At 39.0% G+C, this 26231-nt stretch overlaps 1 protein-coding gene across 4 annotated transcripts in view; it reads right to left on the bottom strand.

The window, feature by feature from the left end:
• adamts17 (ADAM metallopeptidase with thrombospondin type 1 motif, 17) overlaps positions 1-26231 on the bottom strand; it is a 145995-nt gene that overhangs the window by 97843 nt on the left and 21921 nt on the right. For all 4 annotated transcript variants that reach the window (XM_058401858.1, XM_058401857.1, XM_058401856.1 and 1 more), the window contains exons 5-7: positions 21452-21535; positions 19812-19969; positions 13868-13911 (exon numbers count right to left, since the gene is read on the bottom strand). In XM_058401858.1, coding sequence (XP_058257841.1) covers positions 13868-13911; positions 19812-19969; positions 21452-21535 — 286 coding nt within the window. The remainder of the gene's footprint in view (positions 1-13867; positions 13912-19811; positions 19970-21451; positions 21536-26231) is intronic.

Below are 26231 nucleotides of genomic sequence, written 5' to 3'. Positions count from 1 at the left end.
AAACAATTTCAAAAGCGTTAGCAAATTCTTTATTTAAAACTGCACACACATGCTAGTCTGGCTTGGCTAGCTAAGCTGTTTTACTTTCTTTGTCATTGTCATGAGTTGCCCTCTCACAGCACAACACAACACTTCCTGATGTGTTTCCCTGCATATTTCTACCCTGGCATGTGCCTTTGCAGTGTTTTTTTTGTCAGGTCAACCAAAATTGTTTGCATATTTTAGCACTGCTCTGTCTTTTTTCATGGTTTGTGTCTATTATTCACTGATTTTGACCCTCGCTAATGTTTCCACTTTCCTTATAGATTATGGATTTCTCAAGTTTCATAGCTAATGTCTTTTTAGTTGACGTGTTTTAGTTAAACTATGGACTATGAGGATTGTCTAAAATTCAATGTCAAATTTAACATTAACTTAAATAATGAGAAAGCGTTTATAGTATGTTTTAGTTAGCATTAGCAATGAACTGAAGGCATGCAATGCTATAGCCTACACAGTGTGTGTAAAGTGATACATTGAATGAAATTGAGCGTGATGTTGCTCCGAACAGTTGGGAGCTCGAAGGTATGACATAAATAAAAGCTAATGGGCTACATGAAAGGAAAAATAATGTTATTAACTAGTAACAGATTTCAAATTAACATTAGGTTCCAGAACAAGGATGAATTCGGTTACATTTTTATTCCAAGCTAAATACCGTTCATTTCCGGGTTTTTTTTCTTCTTTCTTTCTTTTCATCCCATGAACCAGTCTGGAGCCTTGTTTTATTGTATGCTATGAAATATCCTTGCTTTTTCTCACATGTGCAGGTGAGTGGCAGCTCAAATAACATTATTTGAATATTACATTTAATCACAACCCTGCTGATTTTCAGTATAACCAAAAGATGTGAATGTGCTATTGCTTTTAATGATCTATAAACAAGCAATTAATATCAAGCAAGTGACATTTCATACACTATATGGCCACATGTTCTGTTTCTTTTTGCTCTGCTAACAGAAATAGATCCCAAAGAAGCCATACTTGCTTTATAGCATGTTGGCAAGCTGGCTAGTTATCTAGCTCACGTTGATTTGCACGTTCCTGTTACAGGTGATTCTGCTAAGATAGGTATTCCCTTTTCCTTTTCATTATCAAGTGACGAGCTTTCATATTTGAAGTCAAAAGATATTTTCCTGAAAAGTACCCGCTGATGATGCTAATACTATGAACACTACTGTAGCAACAACATTGCGAACACAAATGAACGGTGTGATAACATCCCAGTGTGTTTATTAGAAATGTAGGCACTGTTGGAATGCTGCTCAGATTAGTGGACCAGAACTTTTAATGAAGTATTAAGTATTACCAGAAGTATTAATGTAACCATTAAAGAGGAAAAAAGCAACAAAATATTTGAGTACCTCAGCTATTTCTTAGCAGAAATAGTGTGAAAATATTGAAAACAGTTAAACATAACACACAGTTGTGTAGTCCCAATGGAGGAAGTATGGCTTCTGTGTCTGTAAAGGTGTGGCATCCTGTTCTTCAAACATTATTATGAATGGCAATCCAAATGTGTGCACAAAACTGAGTCACAAAAAAAATGTTCTTAGGATGATCAACACTTAAATAGGTTTTACTTGGAACCTTTTCTCAAAGAGAACCCGGCTGATGGAGGGTTGTAAAGACACCACAAAAACCTATCCATCACATTCATACATGTGCCTTCTCCAAAATTTTATAGCATGTCTTCACAGAAACTGATGAGCCCAAATCTGTCAATGCATGACAATGCACCTGAGCACAGAGTGAGCTCCATAAAAAAGGTTTGCCAGGTTGGAGTGGAAAAACTTGAGTGTCCTGCACAGAGCCCTGAACTTAACCCCAGTAATCACCTTTGGGATAAACTGAAATGCCAACTGCACCCAGGCCTTCTCACCCAACATCACTAGCCCCCCTTAAGCACCATCACCAGACCTCATTAATGTTCTAGTACCTGAATGAACACAAATCCCCAGAACCACACTCTAATATCTAGTACAAAGCTCCCCAGAAGAGTGGAGGTTATTATGACAGCAAAAAAGGAGGACTAAATCTGGAATGGGATCGGCACATATGATTATGATGGTCATGTATCCACAAACCTCTATATATATAGTGTAGAGTCTCCCAAATGGGATGAACTGGGATCCAGTGGGATAGATGGAACTATTGTGGTAGCTTAGTGGTTAAGGTATTAGACGTCTGATTGGAAGGTTGTGAGTTTAAATCCCAGATCTAACAAGCTGCTACAGCTGGGTCCTTGAGCAATGCCCTTAAAGCTCGGTTGTATATAATGAGATAAAAATTGTAAGTCGCTCTGGATAAGGGTGTCTGCCAAATGCTGTAAATGGAATGACATCACTGCCTGCTTATTTCAAATGTATTAAAATGCACTCCAGACAGAAAATAAGATGCAGACCAAATGTTTTTCTTGTGGCATTTGCAATTATCACTAAGGCTGATGTAAACGCTGTCATTCGTTCTCATGGCTGATGGGCTCAGCTGGCTGACATTTCACCTGATTAGGGCAACATGCCTGCCATAATTAGAGACACTTGAACACGGCTAAGTGCTAGGTGCAGCTTCTCAGAATGGAAGGTACAGGGGCGTTTCTACACTACTACACTAGAGGGGCATATGACTATGTTCGTTTAATTTTTAGAGACGTGCTTTGATTTACTTTCATTGGCATCCCTCTAGTGTATCCTTGGATTATTGTAAAATAAATGTCACTTTGGATTACTCATCACCCCTTCCTTCACCTGCTAGAACTCTGTAGTGAAGTAGTGAAGCCTTTGCCAGGTCTATAATCGAGTAACTGTAACTGTCACTGCCACTCAAAGCCCTGAAACTATTACAAGAAAAACATCTACAATAATCTATTCAGCAGTTAAGATTATGCAATAGAAAAACTGGGAGGTTGTGTATTCAAATCCCAGACAGCTCCTGCTGCTCCCTTGAGTAATAAGCAGAAAGGTGTTATGAACATGAATAACACATTGTTTTTACCAGACATTCAAAAGTCTAGATTTCAGGCAGAGCTTGATTGAAGACATCTTTTGAAGACTTAATATAGACCAAAAGGACAAATATCCAGCTGTCAGGTTAAGGTGTACCAACATGAACCATTAACTACACTTTTTAGGTCATACAGTGCCTTGCCAAGAAGTCAGTAAGCTTTTCTTGTCATTTCGATTAAATATGGCTCCCATATATAACCCCAGAAACTGATTCTGGTGAAGCCAATTACCTTCAAAAGTCATATAATCAGATGAATATGAGTCCAACCGTCTGCAATTAAAGTGTCACATAATCTCAGAATAAATACACTTTTTCCAAGAAGGCCACAGAGTTTGTTTGAGAACACACCTAAACAAAAAACATCATGACCAACACCAACCAAAACATGTCTGGGACAAGTTCTGGAAAAGTATCTATCAGGGTTTGGTTATGAAAAAAATTTCCCAGAAGATCCTGCAGCATGCTGTAAAATCCAGAGAAAAAGAGAAAAGAGAGAAAGAGAGAGGCGTCCATCAACAGCCATTCGCTGGGGAAGGAGGGAATTAGTCAGAGATGCAACCAAATCACTGCTGTGGACATCCACTGACGTCACTGCTCTGTGCCTGGTTTGGGTTCAGCCTCATTTGTCGGTCACTTCGGCATCAGCCAAAGTGAATAAACGTGAATGTAAAATTGCATAATGTACATATACAGAGAGTGCCGCTCTGTAGGAGCTGCCAAAAAGAAGACCAAAGCGCTCCAAACAGCTTGGCAGCTTGGTCAAAAGCCTGAGGTTATTATGCTGACGCCTTCGACACAGTCAGCCCTAAAGTTCCTACAGTCTTCACAGAACAGGAAACTTCAGGATAAACCCAGCCAGCAGGGGAGCTTATAAAACCAGGGAGGTGCTTCACTGAAGCAAATGTCAGATTACACCATGTCCTGTGCTGCACTATATTTCCCAGGCCTTACTCTCTTCCCTATATGCTAAGTAGAAGCAGAGAACAGAGGAAAGGAAGCTGTGGCTATTACACTCAAATCCCAAATGTCACTTTCTGGCATGACATGAAAAGGTGAATGTGATTCACTTCAAGTGCTGATCAAAGGTTGTTCGTGAAATGTTGTTTAGGCCCCTGAGGCCTAGGTGTCTTTACTCTCCTTTTTACTGTATTTCTAACCTTTATATTTTGTAATTCTATTTTCTCTGAAGTTTTCTTCCACTTTTTGACCTCATATTAGTATGTATGCATTACGCTCGAGCTGATAGGGGTATAAAGGTTTTCACAGAAGCAAGCTGCAGCTAAGTACATCTCCGCTTCAGTGAAGCAAATATGAACAGGATGTAAAATGGACATGTGGTTCACAGAGAGGCTCTCTCTGGAACCAAACAACCCTCATCTGTGGTACGATATGTCAGGACTCAGGCAAGAGAAAAGGAATGATTGGGGTTTCGAGCAAACGCAATAAAATGATTTATTCTGTTTATCCCATGGTTGTTTGACACCAGTTATAACGTAACTGACACAAGTGAACGCTGTAGGAAATTATTCTTTACTGATGGATTGACGAGAGCAAATCAGCAGACATGGTGACGTTAAAGAGTTAGAGATTTTTTTATTCTCATTCAAGCCAGAAGAACAAAATAGTGTTGTGTAAGGCTCTGGTGTGACATTACAGACACAATCAATAACACGTGGTGCTGAGACAATGTGGCAATGTACAACAGACAAAAGTCCGTAGCTTTTTCATTTGTAGATGCTTGGTTCAACAACTAGCCCTTTACTGCATGGCGTTGCCATATGGCAACTATTAATTTATCTCTGATTATTTTGATAGATTATAATTCAAAACTACTTTTTTCTATGTAACTGGAAAAAGGTGGTTTAAAAAAAAAACGTCACATGACTAGGAAGTGCTGTTTGCGCTTCCTTTTCTGCAGTCACATGGCTTGGTGAAGGTCATCATCAGAGGGCTCTCAAGATTTGATGAATATTTCAATATTTACACAAAACTGCTTAAAGTAAAAAATTAAAACATTACCTGAGATTAGTTTACATTTGTGTTTTATCAAAAACTAACAATTTAACTAGTTAAAATTAACTAAACTAGTTTATATATTTTGAGTATTCTGATAAATGCTAAAATGTAATCGTTGCCATATGGCAACAACATGTGATAACTGAACTAGGGTGCAATTTATGAAATGAAAATAGCCTACACAGGAAAGGCATGGAAAGGCATGATGATTCCCTTCAAAGGCCAGAACCAGCTGAAGCAGTATGTCCCAATGAAGCCGAAACGCTGGGGGTACAAGGCGTTCATTTGGGCAGAACAGAATGGCATCGTACATAACTTTGATGTCTACACAGGGCCAATTCAGCCTCCTAATGGATACCCTGACATTGGTGCAAGTGGTAACATTGTGTTGAAGATGGCCTCTACTGTACCCTGCAACATACCATACAAGATCATCTATGACAACTGATTCTGCAACGTGGATCTTCAAGTACTCCTTGAAAAATGACCAAAACATGAAGAAGAAAGGACGAGGCACACATCAGAAGATTACCAATCATGATGGTGTGAACCTGAGGGCTGTCACATGGTTCAACAACCACTCTGTCACACTTCTGAGCACCTTTGTTGGAGCAAACTCTGTGAAACGTGCAGAGACAAAAAAAAAAGCATGGGAGGAGTGGATCTTCTTGATTCTCTAGTTGCTAACTACCACACCTAGATCCACTCCAAGATGTGGTACCATCGGATCGTGTTCCAGCAACACTGACCACTGGCCCTTACAAGGAATTGAGAAAGGAACATGTAAGGTGCTTGGATGCAAAGGCATTGCAAGGACCAAGTGCTCAAAGTGTTCTGTCTACCTCTGCATCACAAGTCAGCAGAACTACTTCTTGGAATTTCACAAGGGGTGAAATAGAATTAAATTAGGAAATAGCATGGAGGGTTAGAATGAAAGTAGGATTAAAATATAGGACCTAAAAAGATTCACAATAAAAATACAAATTGGTTATACTTGTCCAATGTCTTTTAGAATTGTCACAAATTTCACCATCTTTCTGGGTGGACATACCTGTGCTATAATCATATAATAAATACCATACATTGTGATTAACAGTTAAAACAGCACAAATTTTTGTTGATCTAAAATTAAGTCATGAATTCCATTAAATAAAACTAAGATATGTATAATCTTTTGTCTATAAAAGGTGTGTTTTCTAAGAAAAACAAGACATTATGATACTTTCCACCACTGCACATTGTTGCCATATGGCAACAATTTATAAACTACCCCCCTAAAAAATATATTTTTTAATTTTTTTGTATATTTTTATTTCTTTAACTAATTTAAGCAATAAAAATCGAAAAAAAATTTTTTTGATGTAAATATAATAATTCATGCAGTAGAGGGCTAGAGACAGAAAACAAAACTTACTTCCTACTGATATTTTCAGAAAAAAAACATTCACTTAATGTGATTCAATTAATGCATTCTCCCTCAATGCTGTAGCTATAGCACCACTTCTGAATCCCACCATTATAAATGCATCACACATATCAGCTGAGGTGTGACTCCTACAAGAACACCATTCACTCACCTCAGGTCACACCAGTCCTACTCTACTGTAACTGTAATAAATGGTCATAGCCAAAATGTTCACCTTGCTGACTTTTTGTTCTGTGCTACACAGTTGCTGGGAATTCCTATAAAATTTTGTTTTGAGTAATTAAAACTATTAATTCATTTAACTAGCTGACTAGCTGGCTATACATTTTTATGTTACATTAGCTACCACTTTTTAGCCTAGTCAGTTTTCTGGTCCACATAAAATGGGACTTGAACAGCACACTGAAGCTAAGAACTGGGTAGTATACTGACAGTCTGGTTTTTCTAAATGAGGCAATCTCTTAGGCAATCAGAGAATCACTTTAACAGAAGAAGAAATGATATAACTCCCATGTACGCCCACAGAATTAATCTTTTCCTAAATTTATATAACAGGTTGTACTCGATCAAAGCTGATTCGACAATCGATTCGTGGCAAAAAGTACAAAGCTAGATAAGTGATTTTAAAGACCCAGAAAGCCGTCTTCGTCTACATCTAGTACAGACTAGCACCCTCAGGGGTGAGTTTATCTTGCCTTATTTAAACTACATCTCCGTGTAGATAACTTTGATCTTCAGGAACTAAACGATGAGACATTCCCTGACTCTGGAAGATCCTTCCTGTTGGTGTGAGAAGGGGAATTCCTCTCTGTCAGTAATTACAGCAGTTAGATCTGCCTGATTAAAGGGTTCTCAGAACTTCTGTTAAAGCAGCCACTCAATAGAATATAACAGGTGAGGTTTAATAAAGCTCTTAGTCTGATGTATGAATGCTTTCCATCATCCAGCTACATGTTCAACATCTCAGATATCTAGGTTGAATGTGTTATAATATTAAAGTGGTTGTGGTGTCATAGGAACAAACCGATGTACAGCACCTTGCTGAAGTATTGACCCCCTTGAAGTTTTCTAGTACACTTACATTTACGGTATTTTGGCAGACACCCTTATCCAGAGCGAATTACATTTATACAACTCATCAATTGAGGGTTAAGGGCCTTGCTCAAGGGGTCAGCAATGGCAGCTTCAACTCACAACCTATTGATCGGTAGTCCTTTACCACTGAGCTACCACATTTACATTTCTGACATTTTTATCCAGAGCAACTTACAATTTATCACATTTTATACAACTGAGCATTTAGGGCCTTGGTCAGGGGCCCAGCAGTGGCAACTTGGTGGACCAGGGATTTGAACACAACCATCCAATCAGTAGTCCAACACCTTAACAAGCAATCACATCCTAGTAGCCAGAAACTGAAATGAACTTAGTTGAGATTAACTGAATTTACACAATATATAATTGGAATGTTATGAGGTTTTTGTGACACAAAGGTTTAACAAATCAAACAAAAAAAGCCACATTTTGTTGGATAAATAACTATTCACCCCCTCTGTGCCAGTACTTGGTAGAACATGAATATACCTCTAAATGTTTTGAAAATCTTCATCTTGATATTTTCATGCAGTCTTCTGGGCAAATTTGCTCGAGCGCTGTCAGACTGCATGGAAAATGTTGGTGAACAGTAATTTTCAGGTCTTTCCCACAGATTCTCAGACAAAGGTCTGGACTTGGACTGCTCCATTCTAACCCAAACATGTACATGGTTTTGAAAACCTTCAGTGTCATTTTGGTAATAGGGTCATTGTCCTGTTTATGATATTTTTGTCCTAGACTTGATTTGTTTTTGTGTAAATTCATAACGTATAATTCGAAAACAAAATTTCAGTTGCAGGTTGTATTGCTGCCAATTGTGGAAAAGTTCAAAAGGTTCTTTCATCAGATACATGGTACAGCAAGAAAAACTAATAATTTTAGTTGAAGCCCACTCTGTAATTTACAAGAAGCAGTTAAAAAACTTATCCAGAGTTTATATAGAGTCAAAACAAAATCTAGAATGAACCCATGGACCATTTTACGACATCATCTGTTCAAGTAGTCTCTATTCCAGCAATTCACCATAGCAACATTCACAAGACTGGTATTACTCGGCTTTTTAAAAGAGACTTTATAAGTCCATGACCCAACTTACAAGGGTCAGTTCTTCAGGAAGTCAGGAATCAACTGTCGACTTACACTTGAAGGTAATCAAAAGTTATAAGGTCAAAACTCAAGTATTTTTGTACATGACACCTCAGGTCATGTGTCAACAGTCTACCGGTATCAACAGCACACATTTCAGATAAACAGGACAACTGGTTTAAAAGATGAGTAATGGAATCACACCACCTACCACTTATACCACTTAAAATGTTGTATAAAGATGTTTACCCCCAGCAGTTTCATACCAATTCATACATATCAACCCCAAAATCTCAAAAATCATGCACAGTGAATAAATGCAGGAAATTTCCTTCATTCTGTAAAATAAATTAAGCCTCTGGGACAAGCGTGGCTTCAATCACATAGCCTTTCTACTACAAAGCAGTTAGAGAAACCATGCAATCACCTTGTTAGCTTTTATCTTGACAAATGAACTTTCTGTCAAATTCCATTAAAAAATGTTACACTTTGTACTAGTCATTAAATCGAAATTAATCCCCAACTATAATCTCTTGGCTTTTTAGGATGAAAATGTGTGGTTTTAAAATTCACAAGTCAGCAGCTGATTGTAAATAGAGCTTTCCAGCATTGCATAATCTAAGTAATTCTAGAAAGTAACCTAATATATAGTATAATTGGCTATGTTCGGAATGATTTAAATCCCAAAAAAGGGAAAAACAGGCAGAAAAAAAATAAACGGAAAAAACTAGCCAAACTACAAACATCAACAGAAATTCATTCATTCATTTCAAAAAGATATCTTTATCCGAAACCAGAACTCCAATTAATGCAGGGAAATACAAATACGCTCTAAATAACTGCTGTAATGTTTACAAGAAATTGCTAGAAAGTTAGAATTAAGTGATGGGTAAAGCTATTTTTTTTAAAAACTTAACAAAACTACTGAAACAATCAGTGTAATTCAGAACGTAGTTTTAAAGAATTATTGCAGTTTTTGTTAATTGTTCATTTAGTAAAAGCTTAACTGCAGCAATTCTCTATAATACATTTATTACAGTCTGCATTTGGATTGTGTTAGGAAATCATTACAGGATAATACAAATAAGTTTCTGAATGATGTCCACAAGCTTTTCTTATTTTCTATAGTGCAAAATTTATACTTCATCCTCATTTGCTTTAAAGTCAGCTTATACTATATCATTATCATATACACCGATCAGCCATAACATTATGAGCAGTAACAGGTGAAGTGAATAACACTGTTTATGCACGTGGGGAGTGAAGGCTGGCCCTTGTGATCCGATCCAACAGACGCAACTACTGTTGCTCAAATTGCTGAAGAAGGTAATGCTGGTTCTGATAGAAAGGTGTCAGGATACACAGTGCATCGCTGTTTGTTGCTTATAGGGCTGCAGAGCCGCAGACCAGTCAGGGTGCCCATGCAAATCCCTGTGCATCACCAAAAGTGCCAACAATGAGCATGTGAGCATCAGAACTGGATCACGATGCAATGGAAGAAGGTGGCCTGGTCTGATGAATAACGTTTTCTTTTACATCACCTGGATGGCCGGGTGCGTGTGCGCCGCTTACCTGGGGAACACATTGCACCAGGATGCACTATGGGAAGAAGTCAAGCCGGCGTAGGCAGTGTCATGCTTTGGGCAATGTTCTGCTGGGAAACCTTGGGTCCTGTTATCCATGTGGATGTTACTTTGACACGTACCACCTACCTAAGCATTGCTGCAGACCCTTTCATGGAAACGGTATTCCCTGATGGCTGTTGCCTCTTTCAGCAGGATAATGCGCCCTGCCACAAAGCAAAAACGGTTCAGGAATCGTTTGATGAGCACAACAATGAATTTAAGGTGTTGACTTGGCCTCCAATTTCCCCAGATTTCAATCCAATCGAGCATCTGTGGGATGTGCTGGACAAGCAAGTCCAATCCATGGAGGCCCCACCTTGCAACTTACAGGACTTAAAGGATCTGCTGCTAATATCTTGTTGCCAGATACCGTAGAACAACTTCAGGGATCTAGTGATCCCAGGTCAGGGCTGTTTTGGTAGCAAAAGGGGGACCAACACAATATTAGGCTGATCAGTGTATATCATAATGATGATCATTTTTATGAAGAAATTCCTCCAGGTGAATTAATGTGCATTGCTGTACACTATGTACACTGGTTAAAATGTGCAGAGGTTTTGCCAATCTTTTAAGAAACAATAAGCTGAAAATGTTATATTTTATGCTCAACACACGCATTACTAAATCACAAAATAAAAGAATCATGCAGTTCCAGCATGCAAAAGCAGGCCATACAAAATGTAGGATTAGGAACATTTTCATGTTTTATATCCACAGAGGATTTCTTGAAAAGGTTATAGATGTTTGTTGCCTTCATTTTCTTGTGGAACTGTAACATTAAGCAATTTACTATTCAAAATGCAAACTATTTTATGGTCAAATTCAATCAATTCACTACTAAAGAACGACCTGCTGCATAAAATGTGAGTCGTGTGTTTTCTAAGAGAACACTTCCATCACCTGATATCTATGAGCTCATTGCTTTGGTCCGGTTCCATGATGGGGCCTTAGTGAATTTTTAGCTCTTTATCCCAATTGTTGTCTTTCAAATGGAGTCTTGCCAGACCTGGGCCAAGCTGTTATTCTAAACTCTTTCTAGATGACCATATAGAGTAAAACAGCTGGCAAACAGCATAATCCCAAAATTCTAATCATTCAAAAATATATGTCATAAGCAGAAATGAAGGTAGTGGTGATTTGTAGTGGAAATGGCTGGATTAGTTTAACGTGTTCTGACAGGGTAATGTTGGCTGTCTGATACTATAGGAGGACGGCTACGTCTCTGTCTGTCAGTCCTCCCTTTAGGGAAAATTGGCCACCCAGGAGGAGAGACGTCCATGCAGACATGCTATTTCAAGAGCGTAGTGTTTTTGTGTCTGCATAATAGCACCACTATGACCGAGCCGGTTCCATCATGCCATATCAATTATGTTCGAGTCGAGCTCTCGGGTTTTGACAATGCACTCGTTCAGCTGGTTTAAGCCCTTCTGCCTGCAGCATACAAACTCGACACGCTCTGCCTCAGCCCCATGCTTATTCACACACTTCTAGACACAAATACTCTTCAGAGGTGATTTTATAGAAGTGATTGGAAATGCTGCATTCCAACTGATGCCTCGTTTTATAACACATCTCTTAATCCTCTGGTAAACGTGACTGCAAGTGTGCAATCGCTCATTTTTGCTAAGCTCTGAAGACAGACACATTTCAGCATGCTGCTATTTTGCTCTGTGTGCAGACTGGATGGACTGGAGGACTTTGAGACATCTGTCTCTCTTCGCAGGAGATAGACACTGTTCACTATATACAAATACCCCCCAACAGTGAGGTCCAGAACAGAGCAGCTGCCACTAACCAGGAAGAGTATGCGCTTGGTTTTATGAAGGGAGGTCTGGTGTTGTCATTCAAAATGTATGTACAACCTGTATGGATTTGAGACAGTATCCTTTTTTCACTTAAGTTGCATAGAGACAAGTGTACAGACTTCAGAATGCCATGTGAATAAATCTGCATCTGATTCGTAAACTGTCATCTAAATGAGCGGTGATTTGAGCGTGAATGATGAATCAGTTTTAGCTGCACAGATGCAAACTCCCACCCATATAGTCCCTTATTAGCATGTCATATGCATACCGCATGCCCCAATTAACCCTCATATACATCTGAAGAAGATTTGTGGAAAGATGTAAATGGATGGGAAGAATAATACATTTCAGTGAAGCTGAAGCTTTCTCCAAGGTTGCTCAAATAAAGACACTTCTGCATTTTTTTTTTAATGACGGTCTTTAAAATGAACCGTTTCCTGTGAATAGTCATGTTAACTTAACAGCTTTAACTGAAGTCAGATTTAACTATAGCTTCAATAACTACTTCCGGTTTCCATCCCGGGCAAATAAACAAACTTTACTCCTTATTAATTAATCAAACCCTGACTACCAAATGGATGTGTAGAAGCAACTTAAATCCAAAAGATCTGTGTACTCAAGAGAACCTGAAGATTTCTGGACACACCATTCAACTTATGCTAGTTACCTGTCTGTAACGCATGACGGATGACAGATGCTTCTTTGGACTCCAGACCATCGCATTTAAACACAAGAACATGCTTTTAAAAAAATCAGGGATAGAAAATTATCTTGCTATCAGGTAGATAAAAAAAAAAAATCTGATGATACCCAAGCATCTTTAAATACCCTAGGCATGCGGTTCATCTGTCCAAGGCATCCAGGTTAGTGCGTCATGGTGCCTCATGTATGCAAATGTGCCAGTTACTCAACTGAAGGACTAATGAGCTCCATAATAAAGCAAATGACTGTTGCTCTGATTCACATTAGCAAATTACACTAAACCTTATTATAGAGATATGAGATTCCCACATGTGCAAATGTGATTATCAACAACACTTTCATTTATACCTGCTGTTTTCCTAGCTATTGTACTTACAGTGCTGATGTACTGATGACACTGATGCTGACTTTGATTGTTTGACTGCACTTGAGGATTTTATCAGATTTGTTAAATGTTGTGCTCAAATTTGCACCTAGACATGAAATTGATAAATGAACAGATTTATGAACAGATTTGATAAACAGGGACCAATATATCAGTGTATCTGTGTTTCAGGATTGCTAAACTATTCAGTTTTAGTCCATGCTTAGGAAAAATAAACAGCTTAGTCTAACCAAATCGGTTTTATGGCAACCCTGGTAGAGCCTTTAACAATGTTCTGTACATGGTTTCACTATAAAAGGACTTTAATTCAGTCTAGTGACAACATTATGCTACTGCATGATGATCGTATACTTGTTTCCCTTAGACTGTATTAATGCACTTACCTAGTAAGACATGCATTACATTCCATTATTACATCATGATTTATACTAATATTTAGTCTATACAACAAGGTTTCCAGGCAACCACAACACTGGACCTTGCAGCATTTTTAAGATTTTACTTGTTAATAAATTTTACAGCCTTCCTACCACCACTGCTTATCTATTCCCCATAACTCATACAAGTCTGGTACTGCACTTAAGACAACATAATAGTTTTGGTTGTCTTACTTCAAGAGCTTCTGAGCACAGTGACACTTTTTTAAGAAATTAACTGAGAATCATGTAATGCAGTTACTCACCAACAGTGTCACAGGGCTCGTCTTTGTGGACACAAAAATCTGTCCTGAAAAAATACAAGAAGGAGACAGAAACAGACTGGATGTTATCGGATCTGTCAAGCAGACTTAAAAGCAGGAATGTATGCAATGAGACAGGGGTTATGGTCATTAACACTGCGTTAACTAGCTCACTAAGAGTGTTTTCTTTAGCTAATGCATCTGCTGGAGCGATTTCTTGTTAGGGCCTGACAGTTAAAAAAACATAAGTAAAAAGATTCAATTAAGAATGCTTCCATGGCCTCAGTGAGATGTCTGACAGCAACAGACATTTAATCAATATGAATTACTTCCATTTTCTGTTTGAGGTTGATCTGAAATATTTAAATAGTACAGGTTACAAGAAAAGAGAAAAGTTATAGACAGCAACATTTGAAGCCAGCTGCCAGTTTTTCATGACAAACCTCCAAAAATACATAATAAACTTGAATATACTAACCAGACTTCTCATCTGTATCCTCAATTTCCCACCCTGATGTCCATGCTAGCATGGTGGTGCTATAAATCTAAAGTCTTTAGACTGAGAATTAGCTTAATTCCCTCAGAACAAAGAGAGCGAAAGTGGTGTGTGAAATAACGGACGCTTCTGAGGGCACCATTTTCCCACGACCTGCCGCCCCGTGACAGAACGAGGTGTCAACAGCTTCACGTCATCATCTTGAAACACCACATGACCACGACCAGGCCGGAGGGGAAGCTATGCCGACACAAAAAGAGATAGAAATAGAAAGAGAGCGAGAATTTTTAAGCGATAGGCAGGCACCTCTACTGGGACCCAAGCCAGGTCTGGATACAATCCAGAAACTTGCTAAGAAGAGAGCGATGGCCCCTCACCCCCTTAACTCCCTTCATCCATCAGACAGCTTTCAAACAGATCCAAAGGCTGCATTGCTTTGAGTTGCCAAATCAATACCAGACAGCGCATCTCCCTCTCAAAAACATTTGACATCCGAGATGGTCTTAAATCCGGGCTGTTTTCCTTCTCGCCGGCAACCAGGACAACACTACCGCACATTAAGCCAGAGTTCCACTGAGGTTTGACCTTCCTCTTTCCTATGCTGCTTACAGAAACACTGTCAACAAAACATTAAAAATGTTGGCATGAACTGAAATTTGTGGTGGTCTTTAAGCCCTATAATTAGTGGGTTTGAGATGGCACCATGAGGAAGAAAAGGAGGAGTAGGAGCAGGAAGCTAAAAAGCACTTGTATGCTTTAGACTGTCATATTCCATCCACCAGCATCAATGTCTCCAGAGCCACAGATGGTGTGAAGCTAAATCTGTCTGTGCTGCTTCCCCTTGTAATTCTCCTTGGCAAGGTCATGCTGCAAGTGGGCAGCAGTGGTACACTCCAACCCTGTAATTTGACTCAACCAAAATCTTATTTTGATCTCTGATGTTAGACTGACTGACAGGTGACGAGGCCTGGCAAGTTCTGCTGGACAGGAGCATACTAAAGGTCTCCACTTCAGTTCTACTAGCAATACAAATGGAGAATAATGAGGAAACAAGCAACGACAAGATCCAAGGAGCTACTGGGCATGAATGATTTGTAAAACTCTTTTAAATCTTACAATAAATTACAATACATTTTATTCTTTGGATACTAGACTAATGATGAAAACTGTCGATCTTTCTAATTTCCTGCTTAACCCTCATTAACCAGTACACCGCTGCATCATTCTGATGGCAGAATTAAAATAATCTACTTATCAGACATTTTCAATCAGTGTCAACAAATGAATTATTTTATCGCCGCAAGTCCGGTATAAAATTTCTCGGGACACTGTTGGCTTTCAATGTTTTTACCTCTGTTTGGATAACTTTAGACAGAATTCTAGCAGTTGAAGGTAATGCCTTTAGATTTTAGATGCTTAGGGCATCTCAGAGAGCTGACATGGGTTTGATTCCACCATTTACTTTGAAAATATAATGGCAATGGAAAATGAAAATGGAAAAAATGACCGTTTTTTTGGGGAAATTTAGAAATATACATTCTCCCTAGTCGACTAGGAAAATACTAAAATACCTTAATATTCTCCATATGGAGTGTGAACTGTCAAAGAAATGAACATGGACAATGAACATGGACACCACAAAACAGGTGCAAAGTCCATTTTTTGGCATCTGGTATAATTACAGCTCTTAATAATATTTATTGCAGTACTCTGTTAATAAAGTTGTTCGTTCAACAGAAAATGTATTATGGCAATAAAGGTGTATTTATCAGATGAAATAAGGCCCATGCTCACTCAGACGCAGATGCACTTGTGATCCTGATGTGTCTGTGTTTTACTCTTTTAAATTGTTTATGAGATCAAACGCAAGTGGGGTGCTGACTGCTAAAAAGTGTCCATTAAGTGATAATAGCAGGGCAAAACCCCTCCCCTGTTTCCCCCTGAACAGGGGTTGAGATTCAACCAAGTATTTTCAGATTGTAAACACATTCTCGCACAGATTTATTGCTATACTCTGTTAATGAGGGAGCAACAGCCAAAATTCGGCCTTTGAAAATACATTTATTACCATAATACATATTCTGCAATAAACATGTGTATGAATGTGTTTACAATTTTAAAGAGCCCCACCCCGATTCAGAATGAAACAGGGGAGGGATTTTGCCCCCCTATTACCAGTGGATGGCAGTTTTTTTAACATCCCAGTCACGTTTGACCTCATGAACAATTTAAAGAGAAAAAGACCAACACATCACAATCACAAGTGCATGTGTATCTGAGTGGCTTTTCAGATAATCACCTCTTGTCTCCACAAGGATCCACCTAGTGGGAGATTTACTCAGACATGATTACCACACAAAAATAACCTAAATAAATAAAGTAAACAGCTTCAAAGCTTACAGACTGAGGTGGGAGACTGTCTAAATCAGGAGTAAGATAGTCGATACTCTATTTTCACCTTTCGGTGTATATTATAAAAATATCAGATGTCATTTTTGTTTTGTTTATAGAAAATCTAAAGACCAACCAAAATGTATCTGGATGGGTATAGATATAAAAAAAGGGGGAAGAAATGAATTTTTTTGCTAATGATTTGTATTAACAGAACAAATTCCTGGTGGTCTAGCAGCAGTATCCGGTGCTCTTACCACCACAGGTTGGGTTTGTTTATTTACCCAGACACTGAGGAGTTAACTTTCAGTGCTGATCCCAAGCTTGGATAAAAAATGGGAGGGTTACATCAGGAAGGGCATCTGGTATAAAAACCTGTGCCAAAATTAAATATGTGGATCAGGTGATCCGCTGTGGCGACCCCGAACAGAGAGCAGCCGAAGGGCAACAAGAACAACATTTGTATTAACAGAACAGCAATCATCTTACGCATGAATGTGATGAATATATAATTTTAATTTTGACACACCATATCATCAAATTCCATTTAAACTATTCTTAAAAAATTCTTTGTAAAACTACTCTACTCAATCTGTAGCCTTGAACTTTTCTTACAAACAAACCAATGTTATGTATTCCATTTCTGCTACAAAACTGTTTAGTACAAACACTGTTATTTATAAGAATTTCAATGGACATGTGACATGACATGAAAATTACAGGCCAGGAAAAACTAGGAATGCTAACTCCACAGGCAAATTACAGTGGGGTAATCTTTTGACTAATTAATCTTGACTAATTAATCAAACACATCTGTGTACAAATTCACGTCCTCACGATGTAGAGAGGCATCCAGGCAGTGCCTACTGTTTTTTCCAAATAAATAAATAAATAAAAACTCATCATTATGAATGAATGCGAATATACTTCCTTTTGCTCGTCCCTTGTCAGACACTGTTTTGAACCTCCACACACAGGCTTGGGTCTAATCGTGAATTTTTTAAATCTACAGAAAGTTTAGTGTTTATTGGTAATCAAGGGAGCAGAAATTGAAATACACTTTACCAAATTATGTTGATCAGTTTATCAATTTACCAATATGTATGACAGGATTCCTATGAGATATATTACATTCCTAAGTGTCATTTTCATGGGCAATGCTACAGTGCTAGCTATCCAGTTGACGTGCGTATCTAAAATGACTTCTGTGAGAATTTATGAGTTATACTTCCAAATGTTTACAAATCTCCATGCTAATGGTAGCCAACTAGCACAAATAAGCACATAAAAAAACGACTATCTAAGGCAATCCCTGCCTATTCTAAACAACCAGCTGGGATGAGTTCAAATGAAAGGATCTCTGAGAGGATCTTAAGTCATGTTTACAAATGTGCATACATTTCCCTGATAGCTAGTTAGCTGACAAAAGCTAACTTAGCAAGGTTTCTGAAAAGATTTTTAAATCTTATCTCCTTTAAAAACATGCAAACAGCTAAAACCAGTCTGAAAGTGCCGTAAAACCATCAAATCTGAATAGCCTGACCAGCTGAGACTGGAGACCTGACGAGATCTGGGGTGCTTAAATCGTCCTCTGCTAAAGCTAGTTAATCTGGGCAAGATGAGCTAACATGACTGCAAAAACCTTATTATAAAAAAATGAATGGTTTTATATCTATTTTGAAACATTTGAAAGACATTCTTTTGGGATTCCTTTATGAAGACACACCAATCAGAGACACTTCCGCCAATCTGCAGACGCACAGCCCTTCATCTTATAGACGACTTGGAGGATTCGAGAGGGACGAATCAATGTTGTCGTGTCACCACTGGAAATATTCACATCAGTGTTTTACCAGCTGAGGTCCACCACAAATGTGTTGTGATATATTTCAGAAATCATTGTTGAAGGAATTTTCATTTTCATTTGTTCTGTGTGGTTCATCTGGCATTCATCTGCACCATGATTTAAATTAGTTATGTATGTCTAAGATCTTTTGGAGGAAAAGACATAGTCTTTTAAAATGTATTGTACTAAACTAACCCTGTTGTTTTGGTTTTCACTGCTTAGCCAGAAATCTGGGCTAAATTAGTGTAGGTGTGCCCCCTTCGTACATCTGTACTGCATATTTCAATTATAATCTCTGATTTCAAATGACAGGCTGCACTGAGGTAATTACACACAAAGACGAACTCTACGGTTCGAGTTACACTATTTTTGCCCAATATAAGCGTCATTTTTTTCAAAGTCTAATAATATTGTTCTGAGCGATAAATAACAAGATGGTGTGAGATGTATAAGGCCATAATAATTAGTTGTGAGGATTTCTGTCTGCAATGCCAGTAGATATATCGGTGTAGGAGAGAAAACCTGAAAGTACACCTTGACATTGTGACGTACTCCTGCTGCCCAGAGCCCTCCTGGCATTAGCGCTGCAACAGATGTTGATCCTGCGTGCTGCATCCTCTCACAGTGAGGCCCTTATGCCGGACGCAGTGGATCGTATTTAACCTTGCGGAGGTGGAAACAAAAGCCCCCTCTGTCTGCCACCGCCGTTTGCCCCCGCTGGATCCTCAGGCCCAGGAAGACGGATAGTATCTGACAGGCTAACATGACCGCCTCGTTCGCAACAAAAGGATTCCTTTTTGTTCCTGCCGCTCTCAAAATTATCACAAGGTAATAATACCTAATCCGGGAGACACCAAGAGCAAACTATTTTGGCTGCCAGAAGCGAGCGGCTGCAGTGGTGAAGGAGGAAGATTGGGAACAAACCTGCCCCGCTGACGGACTGCTAAATGAGAGGCTCATTAGGCACCATCATGGCTGACCTACTGAAGGGTTTGAATTATGTTAGGGCTTAATGAAGGGTGGGAGGAAAAAAGTGTTCTAATCCTCTAAAAGCAGCTTGGTGCTGACAGAGGCCGAGCATCAAAGAGGTGAAATGATGAGGGGGAAAGTGAGAGAACAAGTCAGGAAAAAATGAGAAATGTCATTCAAAAAGCAGAAAGACCTCAGGCGAGGTCAGAGATGGGCATGGTGAAAAGGTGAAAAAAAAGATTTACCTCGTTACTAGTACTGCAACGTCCATGGGTGGTGGATCATCTCTGCCTCCAGGGACATGGTTATTTCCTAAATAGCGAGCCCCTCCGAATTCTTCATGCTGCCAGTGGCAGAAGCTCTCCAGTGTTTTCTCTCCGTGGTGGCCAACCTTCAGCTTCTTCTAAAGATGGGATTGGACAGAGACATCGTTCTTTACTTAAAGTCTATCCAAACAGACTATCCAATTCAATTGGCAGTACTCGCTTGGTTGCTCCATGTTTCCAAAATCCTTTAACACAAAAGACACCTTGCTATTTTTAGCTTAGTGTCATTTCCTTCCCATTACGCTAATAAAATTATTACCATTATTAGCAAGAATAACATTCTGAGAAAGGAGTCATACACACAAATCTTTACACCACTCATGCATAAATTCTCTTCTCTCACCTCTGACACACTCTTAAGGTATGACACCCATCATGGTGGTGTAATCAAAAGCATATGTTTCAGTTTGAATGTATATCCTCCCTGAACAATGTAGACTAAGCAATTTCCTTGTCTTCTTGCATTTCCATTGATTCCTCCAAGGAATCATCTAACAAACTTCTCTTGAGGTGATTGAAGTATTGAAACAGCCCTTAACGTGTCACCATCAATGGTAGGTCCATCAAAATGAAAAGGAGAGAGAGAACCTTGACACATCCATGTTAAAAACAGCACTGAAAAGCTGCCTTCTATTCTTTTAGTCCCAAGAATTCCAGCTTCAAGAAAACAGAGGTATTCATTTCTTGAACTTTCAAGTCATCCATCTGTCTAAGGTTTCTCCCTATTGTCAGATGATCAGGAGTTCAAACCCTTGAACAGCCAAAGAATAACTAAAAGATGGCTTTAATCTGTCCCCTGCCTTGTGGCTTCTGTTAGATCATATAATCAGAACTGGGCAAATAGCACTCTCTGCACAGTTTGTTTAGCTGCCCTGTGCATTTGGAACAGCAGATCTAGCTGGTGACATGTCTCAAGAGAAGCACATGTTAGCCTTCCCTTTTCCAGTTAGAACCAAAGTGCACAATAAAACTGGGAAAAAAAATCATCATCAGCTATAGCACTAACATTCCCAATAGATTAGAAATCTTACATCTGGTTCTCAACCCAATCAATGTGACAGTACAGCATGTGGTAAGTGGGAGATAATAAGCACTTTATTAGCAACACTATTTAAGCAAGACCATCTCTTAGCATATTAATACCAAGCAGGAATCTCCTTCAAGCATGGTCTGCTGTTCCATGATTGGTCTTGCGTAAGCAGGCTGGGTTCATGTGATACCCTTCACCATCCCTGACTGGTAGTCATATATAGGAAATCACTTTCTTAGGTACTAGCGAAATGGAGCAAAACATTTAAATGTTTTAAAATGTGTTCATCAAAACTGCTCACTAATCCAACATTAAGCTTTCTAGTCTTCAGTTTTGTTTTTTTAGAACTTGTTGGCTGGAAATCAATGGCTGAAACACACACGCACACACACCAGTGCAAACCACAGAACAGACCCTAAAGACAAGAATAAAACAGAAAGAAAGGTGGATTGCTGCCATGGAAAGATTTAGTGCATTGCAGGGTCACGGGTTCAAGTCTGTCAGGAGGGGTCACAAAGGTCGCACTTACTGGGCGGGAGTGCAGGAGGACCAGTTTTGTGAATCGGACGTTTAGCTTCACTCCCAGACTCTGGTGCTGGAACATGTTATACACCTGAGAGAGAGAGGGGGAGAGAGAGAGTGAGGGGAGGGGGGATAATAATAATATATGTGTTAAATATATTACTCATTCAACTAATTTACCCACAGTGAAAAGGAAGTGGAGAGAAGAGAAGAGAAGAGAAGAGAAGAGAAGAGAAGAAAAGAAAAGAAAAGAAAAGAAAAGAAAAGAAAAGAAAAGAGAAGAGAAGATTTATCTTCCTCATACAATGACAGAAGCATTAGATAAAAAAACATCCTGACAGCTATGGATAAAAGAGACACAGCTGGCAATATTTATAAGGTCAAATAAGTAGCCTGATGAGCAGACAGAAATAAAGAATTAACATCTGGAAAGGAAGGACCTCAAGGAGAAAGTTGAAATCAGTGCATTTACATGAAAAAGAGGGATATTTTCCACAACGGTGTCCTCGTTGCTCTCGTACAATGAGGAGTGAAAGAGCCGAGGGCGGAAGAGTGAAGGTCTGAGCTAAATCACACCCTGCCTCGTCCTCTTTCGGCTAAGACATGAGAACAATGCCTGAGCTACGGAGGAGGCCTTCAGGAGACAAGCCGGTGCTGGAAAGAGGAGAACTCAGCATGGAAATGATGAATCCATTGGCATGACATTCGCCTCTGTCTGATGAACGGCTGTCAGAGTAAACTACTGTTCCAGATTAAGAATCTGAGCAGAATTCATTCAAATTAAAGTTGAATAAAAGATATTTTTGCTTTGTGTTTGAGGAAGACAGCAGAAAGTCTGTTGAAAGCTTGTGAGTAAGGAGGGGTATGTTTTTATATTTTGATGAGGATTAGATACCCTCACGAGGGCAGGAACATGTAGTTTTAAGAAAACTACAGCTTCTTTTTAAAAACCTAAAAGAGCCAAAAGGTTCCACCTGTCTGAAGAGTTCAAACATCGAAAATGACTGGAGCACCTGAGCCGAATCGAACCCACAATGTAAGAGAAACATTACCAGTGTTCTATTCTACCATGAATGGTTTAATTGCCTAAATTTACTACTATAGTTGCAGTTTGCATCAGTGCCACATGCTCATGAGCTTTCACAATGTAATTTGTTTATATTAATACTAGTGAACTGATCATGTTCTGTAATTAGAAACCTGTATAAAGAAAGTTTAGTATAAGCAATGAAATGTACTGAATAATTAAATATAAATACGTTGTTATCCTCCGGCTGCTCTCTGTTCTGGCTCACCACAGTGGATCAGCCAATCCACATATTTGATTTTTGGCACAGGTTTTTTGCAGGACGCCCTTCCTGATGCAACCATCCCATTTTATCCAGGCTTGGGACCGGCACTGAGTGTTAACCCTTCAGTGACTGGGTTGGTTCACTGCCCAGGAATCAATCCCAGGCTGTGGCAGCGAGAGCACAGGATCCTGACGATGAATCACCAGGGAATTTGTAAATAAACTATACATAATATCTTTTTTTTTAATTATCTGACTAACTACATATTGCTTTTTTTCACTGTGGGTACTGAAGTCAAGGTTAGGATTAGTTTAGGTATAGTTGCATTTGTAATTATTCCAGTAGAAGGTCCTGACAAGGAGAGTAAGGCAAACATATTTGTGTGTATGAGTGTGAGAGATCAGTTCTCTTATATACGCACACACCTTAAGAGAAGATTTTGGATGCTAAAGGTTAGTGTGGTGGTGCAAAGGATCCCAAGTTTGATCAGGTTCTCCACGTGTTCTGTGTGGGTTTTTCCAGTTTCATCCTAGTCCCACCTCCCAAAAACCAGCTGAAGTGGTAGGTGGATTGGTGACTCTAGATTTTGCCCCTAGATGTGAATGAGTGTGTGATGAATGTGTGTATTCACGGTGCTCTGCAGTGGACTGGAGGATGCATCCAGGATCCCCACATCGCTTCCAGTGCTATCAGCATAGCCTGACCAGGATAAAGCAGTCACTGAAGGAAGATGAATAAATGATTGGATGATACAGACCAGTTTATCATTATACCCAGACATGTATACAGATCGTGTATCTAATAAATCGGCAAGTGAAGCTGCAGTTAATTATAATTGTTTGCCATGATTATAGCCACAATTCACACTAAAGCTTAAACTAGACACCTGGCACAGCAAATCCACAGAAATCTGTGCAATGGTCATTGATATCAATTACTTATTGACTGGTGTCAGTAAATTCCATGTTGATTTTTTGGCCAGATTATGCTGGGTTCCATTACGTTCAGAAGCCGAATTTTATCACACTGATACATTAGCACTGATCCACTGATTCCACTCTGGAAAACAATAATGCCCATGGCATACTAATATTTGTAAAGAAAACAGCACCATGAGCAACATTAACATTTTCATCTAACGATTTATTAGATAAACAAACTCGATCACTAATAAAGTACATTTTGCATTCAATTCCAGAGTAATGGCTATTTCACTAGAAGGCTACTAGCCTAGTGATTACACACCAACTGCACCATAATTTCGACTGTGACACGGGGTGTGTAAGAGATCTCTTACACACAGCGACCCTGAACACTTCTGCTCTCTGGATCTGCCCAACTTCTGGTTCACCTGGAGGCTGCTGCTGAGAATGGCTCCACATGGACAGCTTGGAGATGCATGGGGTTTGCTGTGGATGGTATCATTTAAAGTCCATGGAGTTGTTTGGGACTGCAATTGCAATAAACACTTTTGCTCTCAAGTCTCCATCACTGTCTGATGTTTGAACAGTGACATGTTATAACAAGAATAAATCTCCTGATTATGCGAGTCCACTTTTTGAACATTTAGTACACAGTTATAGAAGGAGAATTATTTTTTATAATATAAAATGTATATCCTGAATGTATATATTCCTGTAAAGCTGCTCTGTGACAATGTCCATTGTTAAAAGCTCTACACAAAGCCAATGGATTTTTAGAGCATGATGAAAAAAAAGGCAGGTCATAGAATAGAGTATAGTATAGTATAGTATAGTATAGTATAGTATAGTATAGTATAGTATAGTATAGTATAGTATAGTATAGTATAGTTAATTAGACCAAAAAGTTAATTTAGCTGTATCCTACATACTTCTGCTAAAGTAAAAGCCTAGCTTATCATCTGAATCACACTATTTGGCCAAACAGCAAATGTAATATTTCCTCATTTTGACAGAATTTCATGAAGGACTAGAAATGATAACAAATTGCTGCCATTTCAAATCTTTACTGCAATTGAAATCAATTCCAAAGTGATTAATGGCCTTTTGAAAATCCGCATGGACCAATTCAAGGTCACTTCCACTTTCAAAGACGTAGAAAGAAAAAATCTATTATTCAATTCCCTTATTGTAGCTTGAAGCCATTATGTCATTGAGAGTATAATCTGTGTGTGTGTGAGTGTGTGTGTGTGTGTGTGTGTGTGTCTGTGTGTAAAGGAAGCTGAGCTCTAACTCAGATAAAGTGGTTAAAGCGCTTGCCAAGGGACTTGTAAAAGAGTGTGTGATGTAGAAATCCTGAACTTCAGGAACTCACTCCCTCTCTGTTCTCGCGCCATCATCATACCGCTTTCAAAGGCACTTCGTCTGGCCAGAGCTGCAGGTGTGTGTTCATGGGAAAGCAGATTACCTTAAGATAAGCTTCGATGTGCTTAAGCTTAAGTGTTACTGATCCACTCCGTGCTGGCTGGCACAGTTTATCATGACATTTACAACAGGCCGGATGGAAGCTGCAGTATATAACACCTAGATGTGTTACTATTCACATATAATGTGAGACCATCCAACAGCAGGAGTTTCTCACTTTCTGCTGCTCTATATGGTAGCCCTAAAGATTCACATTTCCCTAAAACAGTTTGCACGGGTCTCACCCTTGCTGTATTTACTAGGACAGTCTAAAGTTGTACTCAAAAACTGCTGCTGTAATCGTAAAGGAAGCTCTGTTACTATCCCAAGCACAAATCTTATTCACAATATGCACACACCGAACATCCTTTCAGCAAAATTAGTTCTGTTTGCTTTAACTCTTGTACATCTGTGTACACTAATGATTTATATTTCCACTACCCCGTGAGACTCAGATGAAGAAAGGTTCCCTTCGGAGTCTGGTTTCTCTCAAGGTTTCTTCATCGTGTTTTCTCAGGGAGTTTTTCCATGCCACTGTCGCCTCTGGCTTGCTCATTAGGAACTGAGTTGAACTGAATCAGAATTGACTTCAGGTTTTTTATATTTATCATTCGAGTGTATCCGCAAAATGTTCGAAGAGACAGAGACTCTGTTGTCAACATCACTCACTCTTTCACAGCAGCCTACGAACATGGCCACCATGGACTCCAACTCCCAGTAACTACCTGCACTCCAACGCTCCCAGTAACATCGTTCTGATCGTTTCCACCTGTGTCCAATGTTGTATGTTTGATTTTGTGCTTTCATAAGCACCCTTGTTTCAGTACACCCTTACAAAGTATACATTATTGTATGTTCGTGACTTTACATAGCCTGTCTATTGCTACTTTCATTACTTGTTTTTCTCTTTATTTATTTTTTTTTACTTTTTGTGTTCCCAGTTTTAGATTTGCCTTGCCTATGTGGATCATGCTAACTGTTTAACATGTGACTGTTTCAATGATTCTGCTCTTTTCCTGACGTTTTGGATTGTTCGCCAGCATCGTTTGCCTTTGTCTTTTTTCCTAATATTTTGACTGCTCCTATTTTGTGGCATTTTGTTAATAATCCT

The sequence above is a fragment of the Hemibagrus wyckioides genome, linkage group LG10, assembly GCF_019097595.1.
Source record: "Hemibagrus wyckioides isolate EC202008001 linkage group LG10, SWU_Hwy_1.0, whole genome shotgun sequence".
In the NCBI taxonomy this organism is placed as follows: Eukaryota; Metazoa; Chordata; class Actinopteri; order Siluriformes; family Bagridae; genus Hemibagrus; species Hemibagrus wyckioides.
This window is presented reverse-complemented; position numbering and strand designations above follow the sequence as displayed.